The 26,374-nt window shown below is 43.6% G+C and overlaps 1 protein-coding gene and 1 pseudogene across 1 annotated transcript in view; both read right to left on the bottom strand.

Moving 5' to 3' along the window:
* The window catches only part of RYR3 (ryanodine receptor 3), a 626,037-nt gene that overhangs the window by 225,127 nt on the left and 374,536 nt on the right, over window positions 1-26,374 (bottom strand). The window contains exons 21-28 of the mRNA XM_066277226.1: window positions 17,572-17,676; window positions 16,209-16,312; window positions 14,943-15,026; window positions 13,180-13,339; window positions 11,423-11,570; window positions 10,354-10,559; window positions 9,598-9,772; window positions 1,222-1,430 (exon numbers count right to left, since the gene is read on the bottom strand). Coding sequence (XP_066133323.1) covers window positions 1,222-1,430; window positions 9,598-9,772; window positions 10,354-10,559; window positions 11,423-11,570; window positions 13,180-13,339; window positions 14,943-15,026; window positions 16,209-16,312; window positions 17,572-17,676 — 1,191 coding nt within the window. The remainder of the gene's footprint in view (window positions 1-1,221; window positions 1,431-9,597; window positions 9,773-10,353; window positions 10,560-11,422; window positions 11,571-13,179; window positions 13,340-14,942; window positions 15,027-16,208; window positions 16,313-17,571; window positions 17,677-26,374) is intronic.
* LOC136333919 (large ribosomal subunit protein eL34 pseudogene) lies at window positions 4,961-7,133 on the bottom strand (annotated as a pseudogene).

Here is a 26,374-nt window from a genome sequence, read left to right as displayed (position 1 = left end):
ATGAAAATATCTCCAGGACAGGGTGCTGGAGAGCGCAAACCTGAGGAAGAAAAACCACAGCTCCCTCGGAGGGTCCTGTCTCCCAGCAGTGCATCCTCCGTCTCTGCCACAGTTGCAGCCTGAGCGCGGAGGAGCCCGAGCCCCTCTCAATACGGGAAATTCCCAACACCGGGGAGCAGGCAGTGCAGCAGAAGGGGTTGGAGGAAGGAAGACCCAAACTGGGTTTTTAAAAATGTGTGTGGGGCGTTGGGGGACAAGGGAAAGTAAAATTGGGCTTATAATAATGTCCTCATGACCCAGGCACTTCTTCCTGCATTGTAGAGACTAGTTTTTATCCTGGGGTGCATGAGTGTGCTCACATATTTTCGTGCAGTTTGTCAGTGTTCCTTCGTGGAGGGTCTCTAGAGTCTGTCAGTTTGGGAATCAGCTTTCTAAGCAATGGCTGGGCAGGAATCGGGAGAAATAAAACCCTCCACTGTGTAAGACGGTAGGGAAAGTGTGGGATTAAGTACTGGTGCCTGTTAAATTTAGACTGGATGCTGAGTTAGGGAAGCGATAGTCAGGGAGAAGCAAGCTGCTGAATCTAATACTCCAGTGTAGCTGATCTGCCTGAATTTCCATCAGTCCCCAACCCCTACCCCCCACATCAGGAGAAGAACCACGGTGGGCATGGGCAAAACGGAGACAAGTAGATGTGAAATCAGAACCCAAATCAGGCTCCTTACAAGGTTTGGCTTTACTCAGCTCCTCCTACAATGTGGTAGCATCATGATCAATTACTGTACCTCAGCTTAAAATGCTGGAAATGGTTCTGCAGAAATTAAACAGGGCCTAAAAGACATCAGTTTATGAGCACAGAAGAATTGTGTCTAGGACATCTTAAATAGAGGTACTGAACCTATGTAGAAAAATGACATTTACGGTCTCGGAGTACTGTATTGCTATCACAATAGCAGTGCTGGAATGTCTGGGAAAACAGTGGCCCAAAGGCTTGGAGACTGATCTGCAAGGCTGTGTCTGCAAGGTGACTGGCATTTGTCAGATGTCACTGAGCTGCCCCAATTAAGATGTCTGTAGCTCTAGTCCTAAGGGCCAGCAGGGAGGTGCAGCCAAGGCATGGACGTAGGTAAGCAGCTGCCCTGTGACAGGAAGGAGCATTAGCAGGAGCTTAGTGCCTTGGCCCACCTGCCCTGCCAGGGCCACCACAACGTGTAACACTACCTCTATATGTGGATGATCCTTGGGCACGTTGACAAATGTTGGGAGGCGCTTGCTGAACCACATCGCAACATCTCGGTTCATGTTGACAGCAAAAGGCTCAAAGCCCTCTTGGAGGCCGCACATGGTATAAAACTTGAAGGTACTGGCATCCATCCCAAGGTTCATACGGCCGATCTGAGACAGTCCCAGAGAGCAGATGGGAACGAAACCTGCAGAATGGTGAGAGAGAGCCCTGCCTTAGCCCACAGAACTGCCCAGGAAGCGGCGAGGAAGCCAGATGTTTGCTTCCTTAACAGCTCTGAGTTCTGGTCAGAAAGATGGGACACCCTCCTTTGTCTCTCCTCCTGGCACATAAACTCAAAACAGGAGGCACATGGACATTATGGCTGCCTTTGTGTATGGGAAACAGAAGTAATTTGGTTCAAAATAATTTGGGGGGGGGGGAAGATCATCCAATCAAGATTATTCTTAAGTTGGAAAAGTAAAACCAATCAGAAAAAAGTAAAATTTTTTACCTATGCCTTAAGTAAAACTGCTTTTGGGCCCTGGGAAATTTTAAATACCGCCCAAAACAGAAGAGCACAAGAAACCTAAAGAATGACTTGGCGCAAACACCTAACTTTTCCAGGTCTCAGCATAGTCCTCAGGGAAATAAGAGCTCTAATGGTTTTTCCCATTTTGATACTATGATTCTGAGAAGTTTTAAATGCTTACACTGACTCTGCTTGCCCACGGTTTACAAAGCCCCACCCACCTAGGCAGGAAGGCAAGATTTTTGAGCAGGAGCTGTAGAAAACTTTTTCCTATACGTCTTGTCTTTCCAAGCTCGAATCATGGTAAAAAACAAAAACAAAAAAACAAAAATCCCCCCAAAACAACAAAACAAAACAAAGCCAACAAAAAACTGCCATGCAGAATAGACCAAAGCAGAAATTTAAACTGCTTGGTGTTCTTCTTCATGGACTATTTATAAATCGTAATTGTGGACCAACAAGTTAGCAGAGCTGGGAAAGCAGTGATTATCCTGGATTTGGGAGAATGTGGGAGGCAGGCAGATGAGAGTGCTGGAAGGGCTGGAAGGGCTCTGAGGGTGGTGGCTAAGTCAGGGGATGAAGCTCTTGTAAAACACACTAGTGTTACTTCTAGGACAGAAATGTTTTTATGAGGGGAAATTTGAAAGCCGATTCTGGTAGAATTTTCATTCAAACGAAGACCAGCACCATTTCAATTGTAGATCCTCCTAGCATGAGCTCTTATACTGTACACTGTCATCTAAGCCACAAAGGTTCTATGTAAATAAGTGAGGTAAGTGGATAGCAAGTCCCTCCAAGCTAAGTTGGTTGCTTTCAGAAACGACAAACTCATTTAGGACACTGTTTAAAGTTTTCTAAATAAAGAAAACTTGAATGCAACTCCAGCAGGAAGAGGGTGATGTCTACACAGAGATTCTCTTCTCCGGGCCACTGAGGACTGAGGATAGACTGGTAGCCATGGCCCTCAGGAAGGCAGACGGCCAGCTCAGGCAGACCAGCTCCATTCACACAGCCTCCTAGTGCTGCTGCGCTTCCCGCGTTTGTACACTAGGTGATCTGATAGATGAAACCCTCTCCTTTCTATGGACAGAGATTTTTATAAGTAAGGAATGTTTGGAAATCTGATTCCAGTGTGCAAAAAGGATTGCTTGTTGGCAATTCCTTGAGTCCCCATTGGGACAGAGGTCTGTGCTAGGCACTAAGAGAGGATGAGAAAGAAGGAGAGGAAGCCGTCCCAATCCCAGGGAGCTTATAGATATGGAAATGGCAATGGACTATAGAAGTCAATATTATGCCACGCATCGTCCCTACTCCCAAAACTAGTTTGATAGGGGGGCAAGGTGGTTATCCAACCAGAAAACTACCACCACAGTAATTTTTTCTTGGGGTATGATCATAAAGTGTTACAGCCTGATGTGAACAGAGATAGGACACCTTCAGAAAACTTCTCTTCTCCTTTCTTCTCTATTAACTTGAATGGGGAAGTAAGTAAATAACAGGGGTTAAAGCCTAAATGAGAAGAAGCATGGATTAGGACTTCTGAATAACCCAGGTCATATGAATAACCTCCTAGTCACAGTCACACTAGGAAGATACATGCAGAAGGGAAAAAAGGTCATATCAGCATGGGACTTTTTTTCTAGGAGCTTGGGCTCCCCATCATACCTAAGCTATCAACAGGAGAGACAGCACTCTAGTGGGGGTAAAACTGAAGACCTGAGGAGCTAAGGGACTCGATCACAGTCATGAGAAGGGCAGGGGACAAGGACAAGATCCCACACCCTGTGAATCACAGCCCAGCTGCCAGTCAGGGTGCAAGAGAGGGAGTGGATGTCCCAGAGGATGACGCCCAGATTTAAACAGCAGTTACACTCAGTACAGAGTGAAGTGTGCTCCCTACACGGCAGACGCCCTCTTCACAGGGTAGAGCTCAACATTACAGGAGAAAAGGTGTGGCAACAGAAGTCAGGGCGTGAAAGCAATGGTGGGGGAAAGGGACGTGGGGGCTAAGTGGGCACAGCTGGGGCAGCTGTGTAAAGCAGCAGCAGAGAAGCTAAATTCAGACCTTAAGACAGAACAGAGAGAACCTAAGAAAGACTGGGAACAAGGTACTTTCTTCTGGGGCAAATGCTTGATAACCGAATATATCCCATCAGCTCCCTCCACCTGGCAGAGAGGCCCCAGATAATAATCTCTTCATATCTACAATTTTTCTACCTCAGGCAGTAGCACCCATGTAATTTTGTAACTCTGCATGCTAGACAGATAGGGGGAAACAATGACATTAAAGCATAATAGCTGATATTTATCAGGAACTTTCTAAGTACTGTTGAGGCCCTGGGCTTAGGGCTCTATAGATTTATCTTATTATCCCCACTTTACAGATGAGAACACCGAGGCTTAGCAGGTTGAATGACTTGCTGCCGGTCTGTCGCCCACAGAGCTGCAGAGCCAGCACATGAACAAGGCAGTCTGGAAAGCAGTGCAGAGCGGGCGATGGGGAGTCAGACGAGGCACCTGCTTTCTAACTCTTATCCACAACGACTTGATTTGTGACTAGCTCATTCTTCCTTCACTTTTCAAGAGATTTTCCTAAGTGTCATGTAGTTGCCCAGTTTGCCTGTAGATCAGGCTGCCTGAGATCCATGACCACAGACCCAGGACCAAAGACTGAATCTGAGATGACCCCAGGTCCTGATGAACTTTGTATCATGGGCTTTATACTGATTATGTGACTAAAAAGGGGGACAGATTGGCCATCTTTTTATTATTCAGGAGCTTGGAAAGAAGCCAGTTCTCTAGAAAACCTAAACCACGGATCCATTTTTAATCCATTCTGAACTCATGAAGAAAGACATGAGAGCAAATCACTACCAGGAATGGAAAAACAGATCTTGGAAAGAAGTGGTTAGACGACTGCCCCGACCGTTCCTGGGGTGTTTCTGCGAGTCTCAACACCAAAGCACGTGTTTTACCCAATCATCTTCATTTCCCACTAAGCCTCCTGAAGATGGAGTTCAGGGACAGCACTGAGTTTGTAACAAGCCTTGCCAAAAAACACAGGAAACAAAAGGCATATTTCCCCAGCCACAGCCACTTTCTGAAGCATAGCGCCCATCAGCAGAAAGCATGACAGGGGAGCTTGGTACCGCTGTGCTTGTGTGCAGGTGGCAGTGATACGTCTGGCAAGTAATTTCATTTGCTGCCTACAGAAGAGCTGTTAGCAGAGCGGGGAGCTGTTCAACTGTGACAGGCTGATGGCAGGAATAGTCCAGGAGGCGGCCCTACAGACACCAACGCCACAGCGGGAGCACCATGTCCCTCAGGGGAGTGCCTGGCAGAGAGGCAGCGCGGAGACGGCACTAAAGCCTCTTCCAGACGTCACATTCTGAGGTCTGGCAGGATGTTCAGGATTTTATCTTCCTTCCCTTTAAATGGAATAAAAGAGAAGACTAATAGCAAAGGTTTCACCATGGAAGCTTCTGAGCTTCCAGATGCCTTTAGGTGACAACATTAAGAGCTGTAAATGGTCTAGGACAGGAATCTGGGTTGGGAACAATGATTAGCAAAGTTCTAATGAGGCAGAGAAGAGTGTATCATCTACCATGTAGAAGAGGATGGAGATAACAATTTATAAGTAACCCAGAGAAGAAAACAGGCATGAATTTTAATGTCTATCCCCATTCCTACTCTCAAAGGACTAAAAACTTCCCGGAGCACAGCTCCCGTTGGGATAATGGCCGAGTCAAGGCTGGGAGGCTGACGACCAGAACACAAACATAGCGGCTACCATGCACCAAATGTTTTGTTTTCAACAGATCCTTTCCCTAACAGCTCAAGGCAAGAACTGCAGCCTCCTTCTACTTCATATAGCAAACAGAGAGATTCTGTATGGTTATTCCAGGACCCTGGGCTATTCTTATCAAAAAACGATGGGCAGACTCCCTTTCAACTGCCCTTTCTGAGCCATCTCAGAACTGAAAGAGCCTCCAATTATCTCATCTCTGTGTTATTAAAGTGCGATATGATAGTACAGTACAATGTGTTAATATAATACAGTACAATTCTATTATAAAACAGCTTCCTAGTAATAGACTTTGCTATTATTCTGAAGGTCAACCCATGTCCCTCCACACAAAACGTCTGTGAGTCATCTTTTTCATTTTAACAAATGATCTCTAAAAGCAGTTATCTTAAAATATCCCTCTATATTATAGTATTCACTGCTCAAATCCTACAATACCCCCCCCCCCATATCTTAGGGAGGAAAGTCCGAGGGTGCTTGGCCCAGATTAGACAATAAAAGTGTGTTGAATGAAAAGACTGAGTCTTGGCATTTGAGGCTGTAATCTGCACCCCATGTGTCTTTTCAGCTTCGTATTCGATAAATCCCACAAACAAATTTTTCAGACCACCAGACCCTTTCCTGCAGTCTCCCAATTCCACAGCAATCCTCCCGTTACACTCCCTGAGGATGGCACCCTTTCCCTGAGAGGCAGCCAGCTCAGACTCCTTATTCAACATTCGATGCCAATCCCATTCTTACAGAAGTTTCATGCTGTATTAGTCATTTGTCATTTCTAATCTATGACTTTGAGTTATCATTTTTTAAATACATTTTCATCTTATCTATTTATTTAGTTGTTATTACTCAAAAAAGCTTCTTTTTTAAAAAAATTTAGATTTCTGGGCCCTGGTTGGTTGGCTCAGTGGTACAGTATGTGAATGTCCTGGGATTGATTCCTGGTCAGGGCACACAGGAGAAGCATCCATATGCTTCTCCACATCCCACCCCTCTTCTGCTCCCAGAGCCTGGCTCAATTGATCTGAGCGTGATGGCCCCAGGTGCTGAGGATGCTTCCGTGGAGCCTCCACCTCAGGAGTTAAAAATAGCTCGGTTGTGAGCATCAGCTTAAGATAGGCAAAGCACTGGCCCCCAACGGGGCTTGCTGGGTGGGTCCTGGTCGAGGACCATGCAGAAATCTATCTCCTTTCCTCTCAATTTGAAAAAGAAGAAAAAAAATTAGATTTCTGACTCAGTGCTTACTTGTGCCTTCAACACTTCCACAAGGATTTTCTGCTCCTCAGTAAGGAAAACAACCTTGATCCTTTTGCAGACCCATTCAGTACACATGGATCCACCAGAGGCCCCATGACATGTGTTTTCATTTCAGACGACCTCATTTAGAACTCTGAGTCTCACAGCACAAACTCCAGAGTCGGCCTGGGCACACGCCATGTGCAGACTTCGGTGCTTTTCCAGCCTTCTTGGTATAAAGGTAAAGAGTTTTATTACCGGGAGTTTGGGACAGCCTAGCTTTGTTGGAGGCTGTATGGTAGGACAGCCCCTGACAGATGGTATGTCAAATGTTGGACCATTCTAAGTGCCTGTAGACACCATCTCAGAAGGGCTGATCTTCATTTACAGCTAGAAATGAACCCTTTAAGACAGGCACTACAGCCTGACCTGTGGTGGTGCAGTGGATAAAGCGTCGACCTGGAACGCTGAGGTCGCCGGTTCAAAACCCTGGGCTTGCCTGGTCAAGGCACATATAGGAGTTGATGCTTCCTGCTCCTCCCTCCCCCTTCTCTCTCTCTCTCTCTCTCTCTCTCATTCTCTCTCTTCTCTAAAAATTAATAAAAGAAAAATAAAAAAAAATTAAAGCAAAGAATTAAGACAGGCACTACTTGCAGTTCTGTAAATGCTTCTCACATTTTAATATGCTTACAAACCAGAATCTCTTGTCTGAATGCAGTTTCTGATTTAGCAGGTCTGGTAGGGCCCAAGAAGCTGCATCTCTAACAAGTGGACCACACGTTGAGTAATGCAGCTTTGGACTTTACAAAGTCCTCCGAACTTTGCACAACAGACCAGACTCTTCTCTATTCCTTATGCTGCGTCAAAGCCTCATAGACAGGCAACCTCCCCTGGTTCATGCATGGGAAAGCCAGGAAAAAGTTCTCCTTCTTTGGACCCCTTCTGTCTCAGGCAGTGCCTTTCCTTGAGGATGAGCTGGAATCTTCTAGTGTTTCATTGTCTCCTAGGCCTCAAGAAGAGGCCTGTGTGGACGCTGGGTGCATATCTGCTCTGAAGGACAGTATCAGAAGCGGTCTCGTCTGCACTGCCCTCGTGTTCACTATGTGTTTTGTCTCCTTTGCCTCTGAACCAGCACACAAGCCTTCCCTTCTGCTGGCCTCTTCCCCATAAGTCTCAAAGAATTGGATTCTTTCTTTAGGACTCTGATTTCAAACCTTTCAGAAGGCATGAAGATATGACCCTGCCTGGCTTTAGCCATCCTGTCTTTCTAGGAAAATACATTGACAGTCTTTCTAGTTTCCCCACATAGGTGGTTCTCAGGAAAATATTTAAAACTCTTTTAGGGTACAGTTGGATATGAATGCTGCAGATAATACGCATCTATAAAAAGTGTGAAAGTGACTAGTAAATCTAAAAATACTCTGTAAATAAGAAATATTTATACTATGATATATATATATTTTTTTATGTGTTTCCACTGCTTTTGACAATGCAGTGTTATCTTTTTTAGCTTTCTTGGTGGGGACTGTTTTTTTTGAGATGTAAACATCTCAAGCGATTTAGAGCTACTGAGGAGCCCTAATATTTTGGAGGGGGTCGGTCATGAGATACAGTGTTGTTAAATCAAGTCGACCCAAGATGTCACAGGCAGGGAGGGGCAGAGGCAGGAGGAGAGCCCAGATCTCCTGCCTAGAGCAGCCTCCTTCCCTCTCAACCACTCTGCCTCTCTTCATCCGCACAGGAGCAGCAGAGGGAGGCACAGCATCAAGCAAGAGGCGTGCCCACAGCGGTATTAGGCCATTGCTATAGAATTTTATATTTGGCAAGGATGTTGGAACTCTGTAGTCTATCCTCTTAGTCTATGGTCTAGATCAGGTGTCCCCAAACTATGGCTCACGGGCAGCATGCGGCCCCCCGCTGCACTTCCAGAAGGGGCACCTCTTTCATTGGTGGTCAGTGAGAGGAGCACTGTATGTGGCAGCCCTCCAACAGTCTGAGGGACAGTGAACTGGCCCCCTGTGTAAAAAGTTTGGGACCCCTGGTAGATGAAGAAAGTGAAGCCCAGAGAGATCAAGCCAACCCTCATTGGTGGCCCCACAGCTTGCTAGGAGAGAGTCAGGTGCCTCGCAGTCTAGTGCTGCTTCTCCTATATGAAACCACACTTTTACACAGCGTAGTTCTGTAGACAGGAAATAAGAAGTGCCAACTGCTTCTTTGTGTATCTAATGCACGGCACTGATTGAGGTGTATTCATGGCCATTGAAAAGTGCCACCGAGCTTTGGTTTCACAGCATGTTTGAATTTCAAAATAAATTGTATTTCATTCAAGGGAACAGCTAAGTCAAACTTTTTGTATTTCAATGGTTCTCATCAAAGCATCAAGTTCAATTATACAAATAGGCAGACTGATAATTCAAATCTGAATAAAAAGTAATTCTTTGATTCACTGACTTTTCTATTCTGCCACGGACGTTAGTCTGCATGCAATTGGCATTTCCTCTGTAATACTAGGAAACCTGGGGAAATTTAAACTGCCAAGGTGGAGACCAGGAAATTAGAGGAAGGGTTCTTAATCAGTCTAGCTGAAGTTCAGAACTTATATTTATATTCTACATACCAACTATCCTCATTATTTATCTTGATTTCTTCAATAATGATAGTGTAAGTGCTAGTTTTTACCACCAGGGTTTCAAATATGCAAAGGACAGTGCACCCTAAATAAAGAGGCTGACAAGCTCACCCAGCTCTCCCTGGGTTTTCCTGCAACTCAAGGAGTTGGAGTGAAGGGACAGGTGGTCGATTTACCATTCTCAGTCTCGTAATCCGCGAAGGCGAGTTCTGAGCCTTTGTTGGTGATCAGCAACTCCCCATTCAGTGTGAAGATCATCGAAGCATCATCTAGGTTAATCATACATCCAACCACATCTCCCGGCTGCCAGGTACGTCCAAAATACCCACTCCCTTGATGCCAACGCTGACCCTACAAAACAAGACTCCACAGCTTAGAGAAATGGAGATCCTTGAAGCAGCCTCATCCAGCTAGAGAAATGACCAACGGAGCAATTTCTTTTAATTGGTAGTGATACCTGGTTTCTACAAGGCACCAAGGACAAGTCACAGGGAGGAGTGATCTATCTTACTGATGAATCAAACTGAGATATATAAATCTCACCAGAAAAGGTGGCCCAAGTCTCCCAATACCTACTCAGCTATGACAATAAGCAGGACTCCCTCTAGGGCAAAGTGCTAAGACTTCCCTAGATATGTTCTGTGAAATTCCTCTGGAATAGAAGCAATGGGCTCAGGGACAAGGGCAGATATGCAGGTGATTACAGAAAGAACTTGTGTATACAGTCCTCCCCTTCACCAGAGCAAAGAAGCAAAGTGATAAACATTATTAGGTAATAATCAGTCAGTGGTTTAAATTAGCTGGTGGTGGCCACTCATTTTGAAGCCAGAGACCCAGACACTCACTACTTCTACACTCATTAACTTCTGGGGAAATGTTTGGAGAAATAAAAAACCGTGGACTGAGGATGTGTAGACACTGTCCAAACTTACCCTGCTGCCTTCAAACACAAAGGCTTGGTCATCAGCCCCCAGCTCAACATCAGGCCGACAGCCTGGCCTGGCCCAGCCAACGCGCATGTCTCCTCCGGTCACCACCTCAAACTCAAAATACCACTTGCCAGATCTCACTGCGTAGGACCGCTCTACCCGGAAAAACCGGATCTTGTCTATGCTGACCTTCTCCACAGCTGGGTCAGCTATCATGAGAAGGACAGGGAGTTGAGGATACAGAAGGGAAAGAGAGAGCACAGAACTTTATTAATTAGGTAGTGTGCCCTAAAAGAATGTGAAAATAACAAAGACTGATGGTAGCCCTCCCACTAGTTAATATAACATTCTGTTCATAATATAATCATCATTTTCATATCATCATAACAATACAAGCTACCATTCACGGAGCATTTACTTTGTAGTTGATCCTTTAGAGATTATATCTCAGTTTTTCCTAACAACAATCCGATGAGGTCATTTTAAGAGGAAGAACTGAGGTTCAGAGAGGTTAATAAATCACTTGTCCAAGATCACAAAGCCAATACATCAAGGCAAGCAAGAACTTGAACACAGGTTTGTCTTGCTCCAAATACATCCCCTCAACCACTTGTGAAACTGCCCCAGTGGTCGGACACATCCTGGGGTATGGGATGACAATGACATGGTCATAAATTATAAGCTAGTGATTTTAATCAGTGTTACAATTTCATTTAGGGATAAAATTACCTGGTCCAAAAACAATTTAGTTTAACAAAGGAACAGTAAGCTGATATTCACATGTTTGGAAAATGAAAGAAATGAAGGTTCTGTGACCAAATAGCCTGAAAGGCTCAACTACCCTGGAGCATAACTATTCCTTGCAGACCCGAGTCATGGACATACTCATCAGAGACTCTCTCAATGGGACAATGTTTTAGTATCAAACATGGTTCTCCCCACCTATCTCGCCTCTTCTTAAATTCACAATTTAATTTAATAATACAAGTTAGACCTACTCAGTGTTAACCTTTCCCCAGAAGAGGACATGTTTAGTAAACTGGAGCCAGAATAAACAATCTCCACACATTACCGAGTTCTTGGTCTGATGGCTCGATGTTATAGCCATAACCAATGAATGTCCGAACAGCTTCACGAAGGCTGTCCCTGTTTGACTTCTTGGTCCTCTCATCCAGTAAGGCATACGGCACCAGACGGGGATTTCTTTTGTTCTTCAAGTCCTATGCAAGGCCAGAGAAAAGAAGTTTGAAGAAAATAGCTTGTCCTACTCACATATTCCCAGCAGTAGTCCTGGCATCCTCCTATGAGTCTTCCCCCAGTGCCGTGGTATTAGCAATGGACATATTTGCTACTTCTCTTTAGGATTAATGAGTATAAAGAGAAAAATTTTACTAATGTTTAAAGCTAGCATTCAAGAAATACATTTTAATAATGCCAGGCTATGAGTAAAATGAAGTGTCATGGAATGGTTAGAAAGCTCCATTCTCAAGGCAAGGCAGGCAGGGATTTATGAACTACCCACTATGGAATGCTTACGCCATGATTTAAACTGAGGATCATCAGAAAAGGTGGCGGAACCATAGTGTGTTCATTTAATTGCAGTAAGTGCACATTTGCATTAGAGCAGTGGTCCCCAACCTTTTTTGGGCCACGGACTGGTTTAATGTCAGAAAATATTTTCACGGATTGGCCTTTAGGGTGGGATGGATAAATGTATCACATGACCGAGACAAGCATCAAGAGTGAGTCTTAGATGTAACAGAGGGAATCTGGTCATTTTTTAAAAAATAAAACATCGTTCAGACTTAAATACAAATAAAACGGAAATAATGTAAGTTATTTATTCTTTCTCTGCGGACCGGTACCAAATGGCCCATGGACCAGTACCGGTTCGTGGCCCAGGGGTTGGGGACCACTGCATTAGAGTCCTTCTCAGTTCCTTTGGGAGGAGGACTAAGATGATGACAATTCCAGTAATAAATCATTATAAATTATGATGCTGCCTAACATGCTGTTTGGACCCCACCGTCTTCTACCTGCCACGGTTTCCTTAGTTGTGGTCCTTTTTGGTTTCTACGCATGTGTAGGTTCAAAGGCTCAGAAGTGAGTGAAAATGTGTGCACACAGCCACCCCGAACTTCCCTGACACTAACCCCGGTATTGAAGAAGGTGAGGAAAGCATTTCAGGAAGAGAGGTGTGCCAGATGGTTATGGGCTGAGCCTGGCCCTAAACCCTATCTAATTCCTTACTGTGCCCTGGCTCTTCGGCTGCCTCCTACTCAAACTAAGAATCTTGGCTGCTCAGCAATCTTGGCCCGATGAACTGATTTAAGGGGGGCACAGGCTTCTTGGAAGGCTGGTTTGCCCCTCTCCTTCTTTTCACTCACTGTGGTAAATATGTGAGACCACCCCAGAAACACTGCTGAGCTGTGATATTGATTTGTGAGCCCCTTACCCTGACCTTGGAGAGTGTATGAAAGCTCAGCTTCCTACTAGGCATGCAGCAAGACAGGGAGGGGAAGAGAGCAGATGCAGCCAGTGGGCACATACATGGGGCCGCACAATCACAAGTGAACCAGACTAACAAAGGAACAGTAACCTATCCATTTCTACATAATTGGAACTGTGCCTGCAGTTAATGTCAATGTGACCATTATGAATGCCGCCCAGTCCCAGGAGTCTATAAATAGTGAATGAGCTGAGGCAGGAGGGGCCGAGTGCAAGGACAACCCTCACCTTCCCATCCAATACCCACCAAAGAAAAATGCCACACTGATGGATGATCACATCTCCTAATTTTTCCAGCAGGACTGACCCAGAACTTATTACCTGTTGAATGCCATAGGTCCATCCTTGTTTTATTCTGTCTTTTGCCCAGACATTATGTGCATTTTCTGCAAGCTTATCCACTAAAATTTCCTGAGGAGGTAATAGCTTCACATCGGACAAATCCAAAGGGGCTGGCTTATAGCCGTTGGACATCATGTAACTATAAGTAAGCGGGAAAAAATTTATGTTTTGAGCAGATCTGTATGACTATTCCATTCCAGATTTTATACCAATAGCACGTGGTAAGACAACTATGAAAATAAGGCTGCAGCCACAGGCTATACCCTGTGGCAGAATGAATAGCTTGGTTCTATTTCAAGCCAATAGATGAAGCCACTCATTTACCATCCTTTTTGCCAACGTGTGTCACAGATTCAAAGGAGACTGTCGGAGGGAGTGGATGGTCAGTGCCAGTCCATTCTTATTTCTAATAAAACACTTATGTGTCCTATAAATAATGGGCACGTTCATCCTATTTTAAGACACAAAAGGTTCCAATGATACTGTCAAGGACAGGACCTTGAGCCAAATGGTTTCTTATAAATCAGCAGAGAATGATCACTCAGCCTTAGAAATTTAAACCTTTATACTTTGGGAATTAAAAATATATCACAGCACTAGGGAATTTATGAGCTTAAAGTGACCTTAGTGGTTAGAGGTTCAGTCTAGGAGTTGCAGCTGCAAGTGTCTTTACTTTGAACAGAATGTGAAGATAGGAAAAAGCTCAGCATATGTCAATGGAGAGGACAAGATGCACTGTGAAGTGACTCTCAGAAGAGCAGCTGGTCACGGCCATGTGGCAATGTGAGTCCAGAGGCACCTATGGCGTCAGGGCCACTGAAGGCCCAGACCAGGGCCAGACCTAAATGTGGTAACTTGTAGACCATGGCTCATGTTACCCAGGAGCCTCTGAGCAGCACGAGATTCGGGACCTGTTGTAGGCAGGAGACACCGCTTCTTGTCTACCTCCTCGGGATGCCTGATCTCGGGCAGAGCCAACATGTCTCGATTGTTGAGCACAGACCCCAGCAGCCTTGGCCAGCAGGCTGCCCCTCCAGCTGCTGCCTCCCAGATGTGCTGCTCTCAGCCTCTGAGAGTGGAGCTTGGGAGTTTAACAGGCATGACGGGGGAAGGAAGCATTTGATTAATGCTGGCACTGCCTTGGCTCATAATTACTTATGACACCTGTGTGAATGCGTGAGTATCCAAGTCTGGCATGTGAGGGAGGGTGTGCCGGCCAGCCAGTGGATGCGCCAGTGAGCACATATCTGAATGTTTGAGCACATGGGACTCTGAATATGCAGGTGAGAGGAAGAGTAGCATTTATGCAGATTTAGGGGCCAAATTAAATCTTGGCAGACACACCCATTTCCACAAAAGATTTACAAGGCTGGCCCAATGCCAGAGGAGTGGATCTTTGCTGTGGCTACCAACCACTTTCAGGCTCCTGTGCCAACTGCTATTTTTACAGACAAAGACAGCACAGCCATCTGACAGCGCCGCACCCCGGGGCTCACAGCTAACAACAGTAGTATAGATTCAGGCAGAAGGAGCAGAAACAGGGGAGGGCTGGAAGCACTCATACTTCAGCAGGCTTCTGCCAGGGGTTTCAGTGCATCCCAGGGCACTGGAGGGTCATCCTGGGCCCGTGCTAGCAACTACCTGGGGCTACCATCAACCTTTGCGCATGGGCCTCCCGTCCTCCCAGTTTAAAAAATCAGACTGAAGCATTAAAGTCTTGAACCATTAAAAAAATCACCTACTTTTTGGACAGTTTGACCTTCTTGAGATCCTCTTCAGCAGCTGGATTAATATGAGCAATGTGGCACCCCAGGGCCAGGAGGGTCCTGTGGTGTAACAAAGGGAAAAGACTAGAGTCCATGGCAAGATAAGGAACAGCAAGAACCCCATCCTGCATCTGAGTTGATATAAGCAGACAACTGTCATTCATTTAGACCAAGGGGTTACCCAAGTGTTTCTGTAAAGGGGTAGGTAGTAAACATTTAGGTTTTTGTAGACCATATGTCTCTGTTACAACTACTCACATCTGCCATTAGAGAGAATGAATGCAGCCATAATTAATATACCAATGAGCTTGGCTTTATTACAATAAAATTTTATTGATAAATAGGTGGCTCATCAGATTAGCCCAAGGACCATAGTTTGCCAACTCCAGATTTAGATAATAGCAAGCATAAGAATATAAAAAAGTTGGTTCACAGCCCCACTTTGAGACATTTTTGAATTTACCAATTTGCACTAGAATTCTATCCTGCTTCTCTGATTCCAAGGAACAGATAGAATCTTAATAACAATTCCATAAGTCAGCAGTATTTACTGTGTGCTCCCTGGACAGTACCTTGAGCTGCACTAGACACTAAGGGTACCAAAGCCACACCCTCAAGAAGCCTCAGGGTGATTTGAAGGCATTACATATGTGAGCCTTGGGCCAAGGCCCCGAGACCGAGCAGTGTGATGCCAACAAAACCACAGTGTTAAAATGTTCCTGCCCTGACAACTAGGGAACAGAAATACGACGCAGAGAGAGAACAGGAAACATGCACAAAAGAAATTTGAAATGGAAGCTACCAACCTGGGTTAAAAAGTTTAAAGTCTGAATTAGGTTTTTAATCATGAGTGGGATCACAGAGGTGCTAAAAGTTGTTTCTAAATTGAATTTTAGTGAATCAAACCATGTTTTCCCATTGGTTTTTAGAAATGCCTTATCGTTTCTTCTTGATTTAACCTGAACTACAAGAAGCAGCTGGTCTCTTTTTCTTTTTTTCTGCCTACATTTTCCCTCTCTCTGGCAAATAGCAAATGGCCTCTAAAGAAATCTATATGTTAAATAACAATGGTGGATGTGTTATCCACTAGGCTGAAGCCTTCCCTGGCGTGAATAATCTCCCTCTGATTTATCAGAGTGCATCATGTTTTCCAGGCACAAGACAGATCTTTGAAGTTTTGTTATAAGGCATGAAAACATCCACTCACTGTTTAGTCCAAATTCAATTTAATCAAACACTCACTTTAACGTTTCAGTTGACATTTGTAGGTTATAATTCTTCTCTGTTTCGGGCAGCTTTGAAAACTCCACAAGGCAGGGGTGTTGTCTTTTATTGTCATCCCGTATCTAGATGACAACATAAAGAATATAATTGAAGTTTGAGAGCAGGCACTGTCTTGGAAAACAGAAAAGGACACAGTGTGAAACATGGCCGAGGCAACCTATATCAGGCAAGACGAAGACAGCTATTTGCTGATAGGCAAACACACGATCTCGCTGGTAAATGATACAGTTTCTGAGCTGCCATGGCTGTGTTCTGTGGGTTAGTTTCTAGTCTTGTGTCTTCATTCAGAACATACGTTTCCAGAGAGGCAACTTTACACACGTAGCCATGCTCCTGCCTGGCCAAATTCATGGAACCATATACTGCTACTGCTATCCAATAGGAATACCAAGTCAGCCACAAAAGGGAATCACACTCATAATTTCAGATTTTCTAGTAGCCATATTAGAAAAGCAAAAAGAAACAGGTAAAATAAATCTGAATAATGTATTTTATGTAGAGTAATATATTTTATTAACCCAGTATACCCAACATATTATCATTTTAATAATTAGTATAAGAAATTATTACATATTTTATATTATTTTTCACAGTAAGGCTTCAAAATTTGGTGTGTATTGATTCTTACAGCAACAACTCAATTCAGAATAGTCACAGTTCAAGTTCTCAGTGGGAGACTACTTCAGGGTAGCTCTATCCACATGGACGTATTAGATAGATAGAGCACAGGAACCTTTGCAGGAACTAAGCTGGACCGCACGTATTTTGAGTGTCAGAACTCACCTTTCCCTCAGCCCTCAGACATGACCTTATACAAATCACAGAACAAAGTCAACTTGCAGCCTCTCTGAAAAATGTTCTCTAGTGAAAGAGCTTCCTTAACCTCCCCCGAGTGCCCATTCATCTTAGTGATACATCCGAAAAGCATATTAAACAAATTCTGATTCAAGACAATGAATCAGCCTCTTTTCACCACCCATGCAGAGAACAGCTTTTCTGAAAGGAAAGGGAGCTGGGAGGGTTCTAGAAGGGGTGCTGAGGGTCGACCACACTCCATATTCCCTGAGTAAAGGAAACCAGCATTTGGGAGGAAAAGGGGAGCAGGTTCTGCGGGTGCAGAGCTGGGGTCCTCAGCCCTCCTGACAGCACCACGCAGAGGGCCGAGTAAGCCCACTGCCAAACACGGCAGGAGCTATGCAGGTGGCAGTCAGGAGCGAGTCTGGCTCAGGGGCTTCCCTACCTCACTCAAGTCTCTGAAGAACCCTTCCAGGTAACCAGGCCATCTAACCTTCTACCTCGGCCTGGCCACTGGAACCCGTACCTTGCCAAAAGTCCAGCCAAGCTCTATTTTGTTCATTCCCCAAAGCTCGTGGATATTCTCAGCCAGTCTGTCCCGGATCTTCTCTAGGTGAGGCGGCAAAACCACCTACAAGGAAAGGAACAGATGTGAAGTCAGAACCACAAGAGCCAATTGTACTAATATCTATCATAAAACCTATATGATCAGGTGCCCTCGTTGAATCCACGCTGTGGCCAGAGTGATGAGTCTGCATAAACAGAACCACATTAAAACACGCTTCTCCTAGCTGTCTCCAGGCGTTCCTCGGCACTCCTAAGATACAGACTAGATGTCTTAACCAAGCACGCAGTGCCTTCCTTCACTTCTCTCATATGCTCTTCCCAAACACGTTCTTCCCAAACTTCTTGAAACCCTTCCAAAGGTCACTCTGTTCTCTAGTTCTGTGCCCTTGCACATGTGTCCTTTAGCTTATTAAGACTCCCCACAATACACATATGTACACACATATACACACACACACACACACACACACACACAGGCAACCTGCTTTTTTTTTTTACTAGGCTTCACCCCTGGCCTTGCCCTCAAGACTCAGTTTTAGCAAGAATCATGCTAAATCAGTTCAATGAGAATCTGCTACCCTTAATATCTGGTCACCTTCCACAACTGATTAAATTTCTTCATTGCCACCAGCTCCCAGGTGATAGCAGGTTACTCTGGCCTCAGCTAAAATCTTTTCTTCAGCTAGAATCCTGTTTGGTTAGTTTAGCAAGAATCCATCCCAATGCCTGATGTTTCTTCTTAGTAACTGTCCATCTCTGACCACCCCACCTGCTCCTTGGCTACAAACCCCCACCTGTTCTCGCATTCAGAATTGAGCCCAGGAGCTCCCGTGGAGCAGTCCGTTAGTGTGCAGTCCTTATACAGAATTGAGCCCAGCTCTGAACTGGAGTTCCTTCCCCTCACTGCTATAGATCCTAAATAAAATTTGTTTTGACCAATTTCACTGTGGTCCAGGTCTAGTTTGAACACAAACACCCTCCATATTTATCCTTCTGAATTTAGCTCAGATGTCACCACCTCGGGGAAGTCCTTCCCCATTTACCTTCAGGGCAGGTTTCTCTGGAACTCGGCTCCTCTCTCCTCGCTGAAGTCACAAACTGGGGGACCAAGTAGTTTCTCTTTTTTTTCCCAATTTTTTGTTAGTTTGTTACTACAATAATAAAACAAATTACTCTATTTGGATTTCGCTAGTTAACTAGGATACTCTGTTCAAATGAAGAGCTCCTTAGTTGATCACAGTCTGAAAGAAGACTTTCACCACATGGTTCAGTGAAAAAGGACAATGTGGAAAAGAGGCCTCTACAAATAACTCGGATTACCGTCTCAATGACTTCAGTTGGTAACTATGTGGGACAGAGTGACACTTGCTTGATAAGGCCTCCTGGGTGTCTAGGGGCTCCCTGCTGCTCAGAGCTGGGCTCCTTTCTCCCTGCACACAAACAGCACTGTTCAAGCACTGGCACTGTTTGTGTGTAACCACAGGGCTCTAGTTAGTGATACTTAAACTGCAAATTGGTTAATGTGCCCTAGGGAGAATGGAGTTGACTCTATGAGTATCTGGTATTTAACTTCTCCTTTGACAACACTTTCACAGAATGGTAGCATCTTAAAAATGACAAGGTCTCATTCAAGATAATAAATTGTACCTTTCCAATGAGATTTTCCTACCATTTCATTTTCCAACCACATTTCCCTAGATCCAGGGTCCATGCAAATTCAGCTTCAGGTCCTGGCAGCACCATTCTTCTGGTTGTGGATTTATCTCTGTTCTTTGATTTCCAAATGTTATATTCTACATGTTTGGAAATTCTTCTCACTTCTTGGACAAGTGCTATTTTCCTTTCACATCAACACTTCCTCTCATTCTTCTGAATTCTTATGGAGCCCCCCCCTTTTGTTTCCAGTAAGCCTTTTCTGAGTAACACACATCGTCCTGACAACTTGGTAAGGAAGGCAGCACAGAGTAGCAGGAATCGCACTGCTGCCCATGTTCTCTCCACGCTTGGGCACTGGTAGCCTCACGTCCATGGAAAAGCTGAGTTGGTTCTTTGGCCCTCAAGTTCCTTGTCTAGAATACACAGGAACCCGATGATGAAGTCCTAGGATCACCCTGGTTCACAGACTCCCCCCCAAGTTTCCCATTAACATCCTCAACTTCAACCACTCTGCAGGTGCGGTACTAGGATCTATGAAGCAGGCAGAGAAATGCTGTAGTTTCTATTCTGTTCTATGGGACTTCACAGTCACTAGCTACAGGATGTAAGAAGGAAACTCACAATCATACTCACACAGTGAACGTAACAGGGCCATGCCAATGTTATGGGACAATATGTGCATGACACCTTCAACACACCAAAAGAGCCATATCCCTACAAACTATTAACCCAAGCACCTCAGAGACAAGGCCTCTTTTCATTTACGTCTTCTAACATCTAGAATAATGATGTGAGTAGCACTGGTATACAGGAAATACTGAAAGCTGTCCGTGCCCCTCATTATAACCATGTGAATGTGTCTCTCAAAATAGAGACCTTGAGCCACCTCCCAGAACCAAAGTGGATTACAACTTAATTTTAAGAACTATCATCTGGAAAAACCAACTTTGGACTAAACTAAGGGGACTCTTCAACCAAGGAACACTGAAGAAGGCACACTGAGACTGGCAGGAAAAGCGGAAATGCGGAGAGGGCTGCCCAGCTCCCCAGAGCGAATGGAAGCCGGGAGAGACTTGCTTGGCAGGAAGTGAGTTTAGCAGAGAGGGGAGGGTCTTGAGCCCCAGGAACAAAGCCCCAGCCTGCAGCTCCAGAGCCTAGAAGAGGTGAATGGACAATATTTAGCTGGAAACAAGTCAAGATACTGTTTGTGAGAAAGAGACTGATTTCTCAGACCCAGGATTCTTCTTAAAGGGACCACGCAGAAAACCTCTCTCACAACCACTCACCCGGGGCTCGGGGGGATGGGGGGAGAGTGGAGAGGACTGGAGCAGCAGGAAGAGAGTGTAATCTAGGAGGCATAGGGAGAAACACTTTGAGAGACAGCCACCTTAACCCCTGGGATAAGTCACTCCCCAAATCTGAAGTGAATATTTCCCCTGGAAACAGCAATACCAGCTAAGGGAAGCAGGACACCAGCCAAACAAACTCCCATGGCACTCAGAGAAGAGTCACTTAGAAGGAGGGAGCTTTCGGGACTACAGTAGTGAGTCTTAGGGTCTGAGCTGCAGTACCTCCACCCACACAGCTGAGGGCTCGCTGGAGGGCAGGTGGCAGTGGGACGTAGAAGCATGGTTCTGTCGGCAAGGGCAGAAGCCGACTGGCCACCACTGAGGCCCAGGTGTGAGCTCAGTCTTGCCTGGCTGGGGAGGAGGGGATGAGTGAAAGTGGTCAAACCCAGCTGTGGGCCAGCTGCAATCCAGCCTACAGGGGAAGGGCAGGAGCCCTGGAAGGGGTGGAGACCTGCCATTGAGCAAGGGCGCAGGAGCACAACCTCGCTTGGCCACACCTGCCTGCAGAACCGAGGCTTGTGGCTTGATGCAGGAGCTGGCTCTGCCCAGGGGGGTGGAGCGAAAGCCCAGAAGAGGTGGAGTCCCGCGACTGAGCCTGGGCATGCAGCCCCGCCTGCCCATGGAGCCAACGCTTACTGCTGTCCCAGGAGCCAGCTCTTCCTGCAGTGGGGGGGTGAAAACCTGGAATCAGGCAGAGACCCACAGCTGAGCAAAGGTGCTCACCCCAGCTCTCAGGGCTGAGGCTTGCAGCACGGGCACAGTGCATAACACCACCCATGGGGGCAGGGTGAAGGCCAAGGCCACCGAGGCTGTACACCCAAGCATGTGATCACAGCCCCTCCCATGAAGGAGAGGCAGAAACCACAGCAACAGCCCCAGTGGGCTGGCACTGACAACGCCCATACACAAATGCCCTAGGCAGCAGCAACAGAGGGGGTGGTGGACCTGCAGACAGACCACACCTAGGGAACACAGAGGCCACACCCAGTGGACTCCAGTGGCCAAAACCTTCTTTTATACAGAGAAAATGAGAAGGCAGAGAAATGCAACACAAATGAATGAAGAGAAATACCCAGAAAAGGACCTGAATGAGTCAGATATAACCAAATTACCAGATGCAGAGTTTAAATAATGATTGTTAGGATGCTCAAAGATCTTAGAACAACAATAGATGGTCATTATGAACACCTAAATAGATAGCAAATATAAAAATGGACATTGAAATAATAAAAAAGAATCAGTCAGAAATGACAAATACAATATCAGAAATGAAGAACACAATGGAAGTAATTAAAAGCAGGATAGATGAAGCTGAGAATCAAATCAGTGAGTTAGAGGACAAGATAAATGAAGGCATGGAAGCAGAGCAGAAAAAAGAAAAGAGACTCAAAAAGTTTGAGGAAACTTTTTTGAGGAAACGAGAGCTCTGTGACAAGATGAAGAGAAATAACATCCACATCATAGGGGTTCCTGAAGAAGAAGAGAAAGAACAAGGGATAGAGACTTTGTTCAAACATATCATAGCTGAAAACTTCCCTAAATTAAGGCAGGAAAACATCTCACAAGTTCAAGAAGCACAGAGAACTCCATTAAAGAGAAACCCAAAGAAATCTACACCAAGACACATCATAATTAAAATACCAAAGCTAAGTGATAAAGAGAAAATATTAAAAGCTGCTAGAGAAAAAAAGACTATCACCTACAAAGGAGCCCCCATAAGGATGACATCCAACTTCTCAACAGAAAAACTTGAGGCCAGAAGGGAATGGCAAGAAATATTCAAAGTAATGCAGAACAAGAGCCTACAACCAAGACTACTTTATCCAGCAAGGCTATCGTTTAAAATTGAAGGAGAAATAAAATGCTTTCCAGACAAAAAGAAACTCAAGGAATTCACTACAACCAAACCAATGCTGCAAGAAATGCTAAGGGGTCTGCTGTGAACAGATCAAAGGAGAAAAAGAATATAGCAAAAAAGGAATATAGCTTTAAAGAATAAAATGGCAATAAACAACCACATATCAATAATAACCTTAAATGTAAATGGATTAAATGATCCAATCAAAAGATATAGGGTAGCTGCATGGATAAGAAAACAGGACCAATACATATACTGTCTACAAGAGACACACCTTAAAACAAAAGATGCACATAGACTGAAGACAAAAGGATGGAAAAAAATATCAGGTCTACCAGAAAGTTCTGTCCATTTCTATCACAACAAGTTTTGACACGTAAGCACATGTTTATTTGGTGCATGTGTGCCTCTCTATTTTTATCACTTAATGTATACATACTGATGTAGCAAATTAACTAAAACAAAGTTAGTTAGATTCACGTTAGTCTTATGTGTGAAGCGATAGTGTACCATGGCTACTGATAAAGTTCATTTACGCCACTGTATTTTATATGAATTTCAACAAGGAAGAAATGCTACAGTAGCATGTAGAAATTTATTGAAAGTGTTTGGTGAAGGTACAGTTTCTGATAGGACATGCAGAAGATGGTTTGAAAAATTCAAAACAGGTGATTTCAACCTTTCTGATAAGCCACGTTCTGGGCGACCATCTTTGATTGATGATGATGTTGTTAAGATCATGTTGGAGCAAGATCCTTTTCTGACAACATTGGAGATCACAGAAAGGCTTAATTCAGCTCAGCAAACCATTTTTGACCATATTCGGAAGATAGGATTGGTGTGGAAATATTCAAGATGGGTGCCACATGAATTAAGTCATAAGAATTTGGATGATTGAGTCATCATATGCACATCTCTGCTTGCTCGGAACAAAATCGAGCCCTTCTTGAACCGGATGATAACTGGGGATGAAAAGTGGATTACCTACGAAAACATTGTAAGGAAAAGGACATATTGTGAACCCGGAAAACCTAGCCCTTCCGCCTCTAAACCAAATTTGACTCTGAATAAGAGAATGTTGTGTATATGGTGGGGCATTCGAGGACCAATACATTATGAGCTTTTAAAACCGAACGAAAAGCTCAATTCAGAGAAGTATTGTCAGCAACTGGATAATTTAAAGACAGCAGTCCAAGAAAAGAGGCCAGTGATGTTCAACAGGAAGAACATCATACTGCATCATGATAATGCCAGGCCACATGCTGCTTTGGAAACTTGTCAATTGCAGAACTAGGTTGGGAAATTCTGTTGCATCCACCATATTCCCCGGACTTAGCAGCCTCAGACTATCACTTGTTTTTGTCCTTACAAAAGTTTTTGAAGGGCAAAATTCAAAAATGAAGAAGATATCAAACAAGCACTGGTTCAATTTTTCACATCAAAAGATAAAACATTTTTCAAAAATGGGATATACAAATTGCCCTCACACTGGCAAGAAATCATTAATAATAATGGCAATTATATTATTTAATAAAGTTTATTGATGGTAAGAAAAATTTATATTTTGTATTATTCCAAAAACGGACAGAACTTTCTGGTAGACTGGATATTTCACGCAAATGGAAATGAAAAAAAAGATGGGGTAGCAATACTTATATCAGAAAAAATGGACTTTAAAACAAAGGCTATATAGTAAGGGATAAAGAAGGCCACTACATAATGATAAAGGGAGCAATCCAACAGGAAGATATAACCATTATAAATATCTACGCACCTAATATAAGAGTACCGAAATATATAAAGCAGACTTTGATGGATTTAAAGAGTGAGATCAACAGCAATACTATAATAGTAGGGGATTTCAATACTCCACTAACATCACTAGATAGATCCTCAAGAAAGAAAATTAACAAAGAAACAGCAGACTTAAAGGACACACTAGGTCAACTCGATTTAAGAGATATCTTCAGAACCTTTCACCCCAAAGCAGCAGATATACATTCTTTTCAAGTACATATGGTACATTCTCTAGGATAGACCATATGTTAGGGCACAAGAGTGGTCTCAACAAATTTAAGAAGATTGAAATCAGATCAAGCACTTTCTCTGATCACAATGGCATGAAACTAGAAATCAACCACAACAGAAAAACTGAAAAATACTCAAACACTTGGAAACTAAATAGCATGTTATTAAATAATGAATGGGTTAACAATAAGATCAAAGAAGAAATAAAAAAATTCCTAGAAACGAACAATAATGAGCATATATCAACTCAAAATTTATGAAACACAGCAAAAGCAGTCCTTAGAGGGAAGTTCATAGCATTACAGGCATACCTTAAGAAGCTAGAAAAAGCTCAAATGAACAACTTGACCCTGCATCTAAAAGAACTAGAAAAAGAACAGCAAGTAAAGCCCACAGGTAGTCGAAGGAAGGAAATAATAAAGATCAGAGTGGAAATAGATGACATAGAGGCTAAAGAAACAATACAGAGGATCAATGAAACCAGGAGCTGGTTCTTTGAAAAGGTAAACAAGATCAATGAAGCTTTAACAAGACTCACCAAGAAAAAAAGAGAGAGGATTCAAATAAATAAAATTAGAAATGAGAGTGGAGAAATAACAACTGATGCAACAGAAATACAAAATATTGTAAGAAAATACTATGAAGAACTGTACACCAAAAAACTAGACAACCTAGATGAAATGGACAAATTCCTTGAAACATATAATCTTCCAAAAATTAATCTGGAAGAATCAGAAAACCTAAACAGACCAATTACAACAAATGAGATCACAACAGTTATCAAAAAACTCCCAACAAAGAAAAGTTCTGGGCCTGATGGCTTCACAAGTGAATTCTACCAAATATTCAAAGAAGAACTAACTCCTATCCTTCTCAAGCTATTTCAAAAAATTCAAAACGAAGGAGGACTTCCAAGCTCCTTTTATGAGGCGAGCATAATTCTGATTCCAAAACCAGGCAAAGACAACTCAAAGAAAAAAAATTATAGGCCAATATCCCTGATAAATTTAGATGCTAAAATACTCAACAAAATATTAGCAAACTGGATCCAGCAATATATGAAAAAAAATCATACATCATGATCAAGTTGGATTTATTCTGGGAAGGCAAGGCTGATACAATATTTGCAAATCAATCAATGTGATTCATCACATAAACAAAAGGAAGGAGAAAAACCATATGATAATTTCAATATATGTAGAAAAAGCATTTGATAAGATCCAGCATCCATTCATGATCAAAACTCTCAGCAAAGTGGGAATACAGGGAACATACCTCAAAATGATAAAGGCCATCTATGACAAACCCACAGCCAACATCATACTTAATGGACAAAAATTAAAAGCAATCCCCTTAAGATCAGGAACAAGGCAGGGGTGCCCCCTTTCACCACTTTTACTCAACATAGTTCTGAAAGTCCTAGCCATCATTAAAATGTCTATATTACCCAAAGCAATTTATAAATTCAATGCAATACTGATTAAAATACCTATGACTTACTTCAAAGATATAGAACACATATTTCAAAAATTTATATGGTACTAAAAGAGAACACGAATAGCCTCAGCAATCTTGAAAAGGAAGAATAAAGTGGGAGGTATCACACTTCTGGATATCAAGTTATACTACAGGGCTATTTTACTCAAAACAGCCTGGTACTGGTATAAGAATAGGTATATAGATGAATGGAACAGAACTGAGAACCAAGAAATAAACCCACACCTTTATGGACAACTGACATTTGACAAAGGAGGTAAGAACATATAATGGAGTAAAGACAGCCTCTTCAACAAATGGTGTTGGGAAAATTGGAAAGCTACCTGCAAAAAAATAAAACTAGACCATCAACTCACACCATTCACAAAAATAAA

This window comes from Saccopteryx bilineata, chromosome 4 (genome assembly GCF_036850765.1).
Source record: "Saccopteryx bilineata isolate mSacBil1 chromosome 4, mSacBil1_pri_phased_curated, whole genome shotgun sequence".
In the NCBI taxonomy this organism is placed as follows: domain Eukaryota; kingdom Metazoa; phylum Chordata; class Mammalia; order Chiroptera; family Emballonuridae; genus Saccopteryx; species Saccopteryx bilineata.
This window is presented reverse-complemented; position numbering and strand designations above follow the sequence as displayed.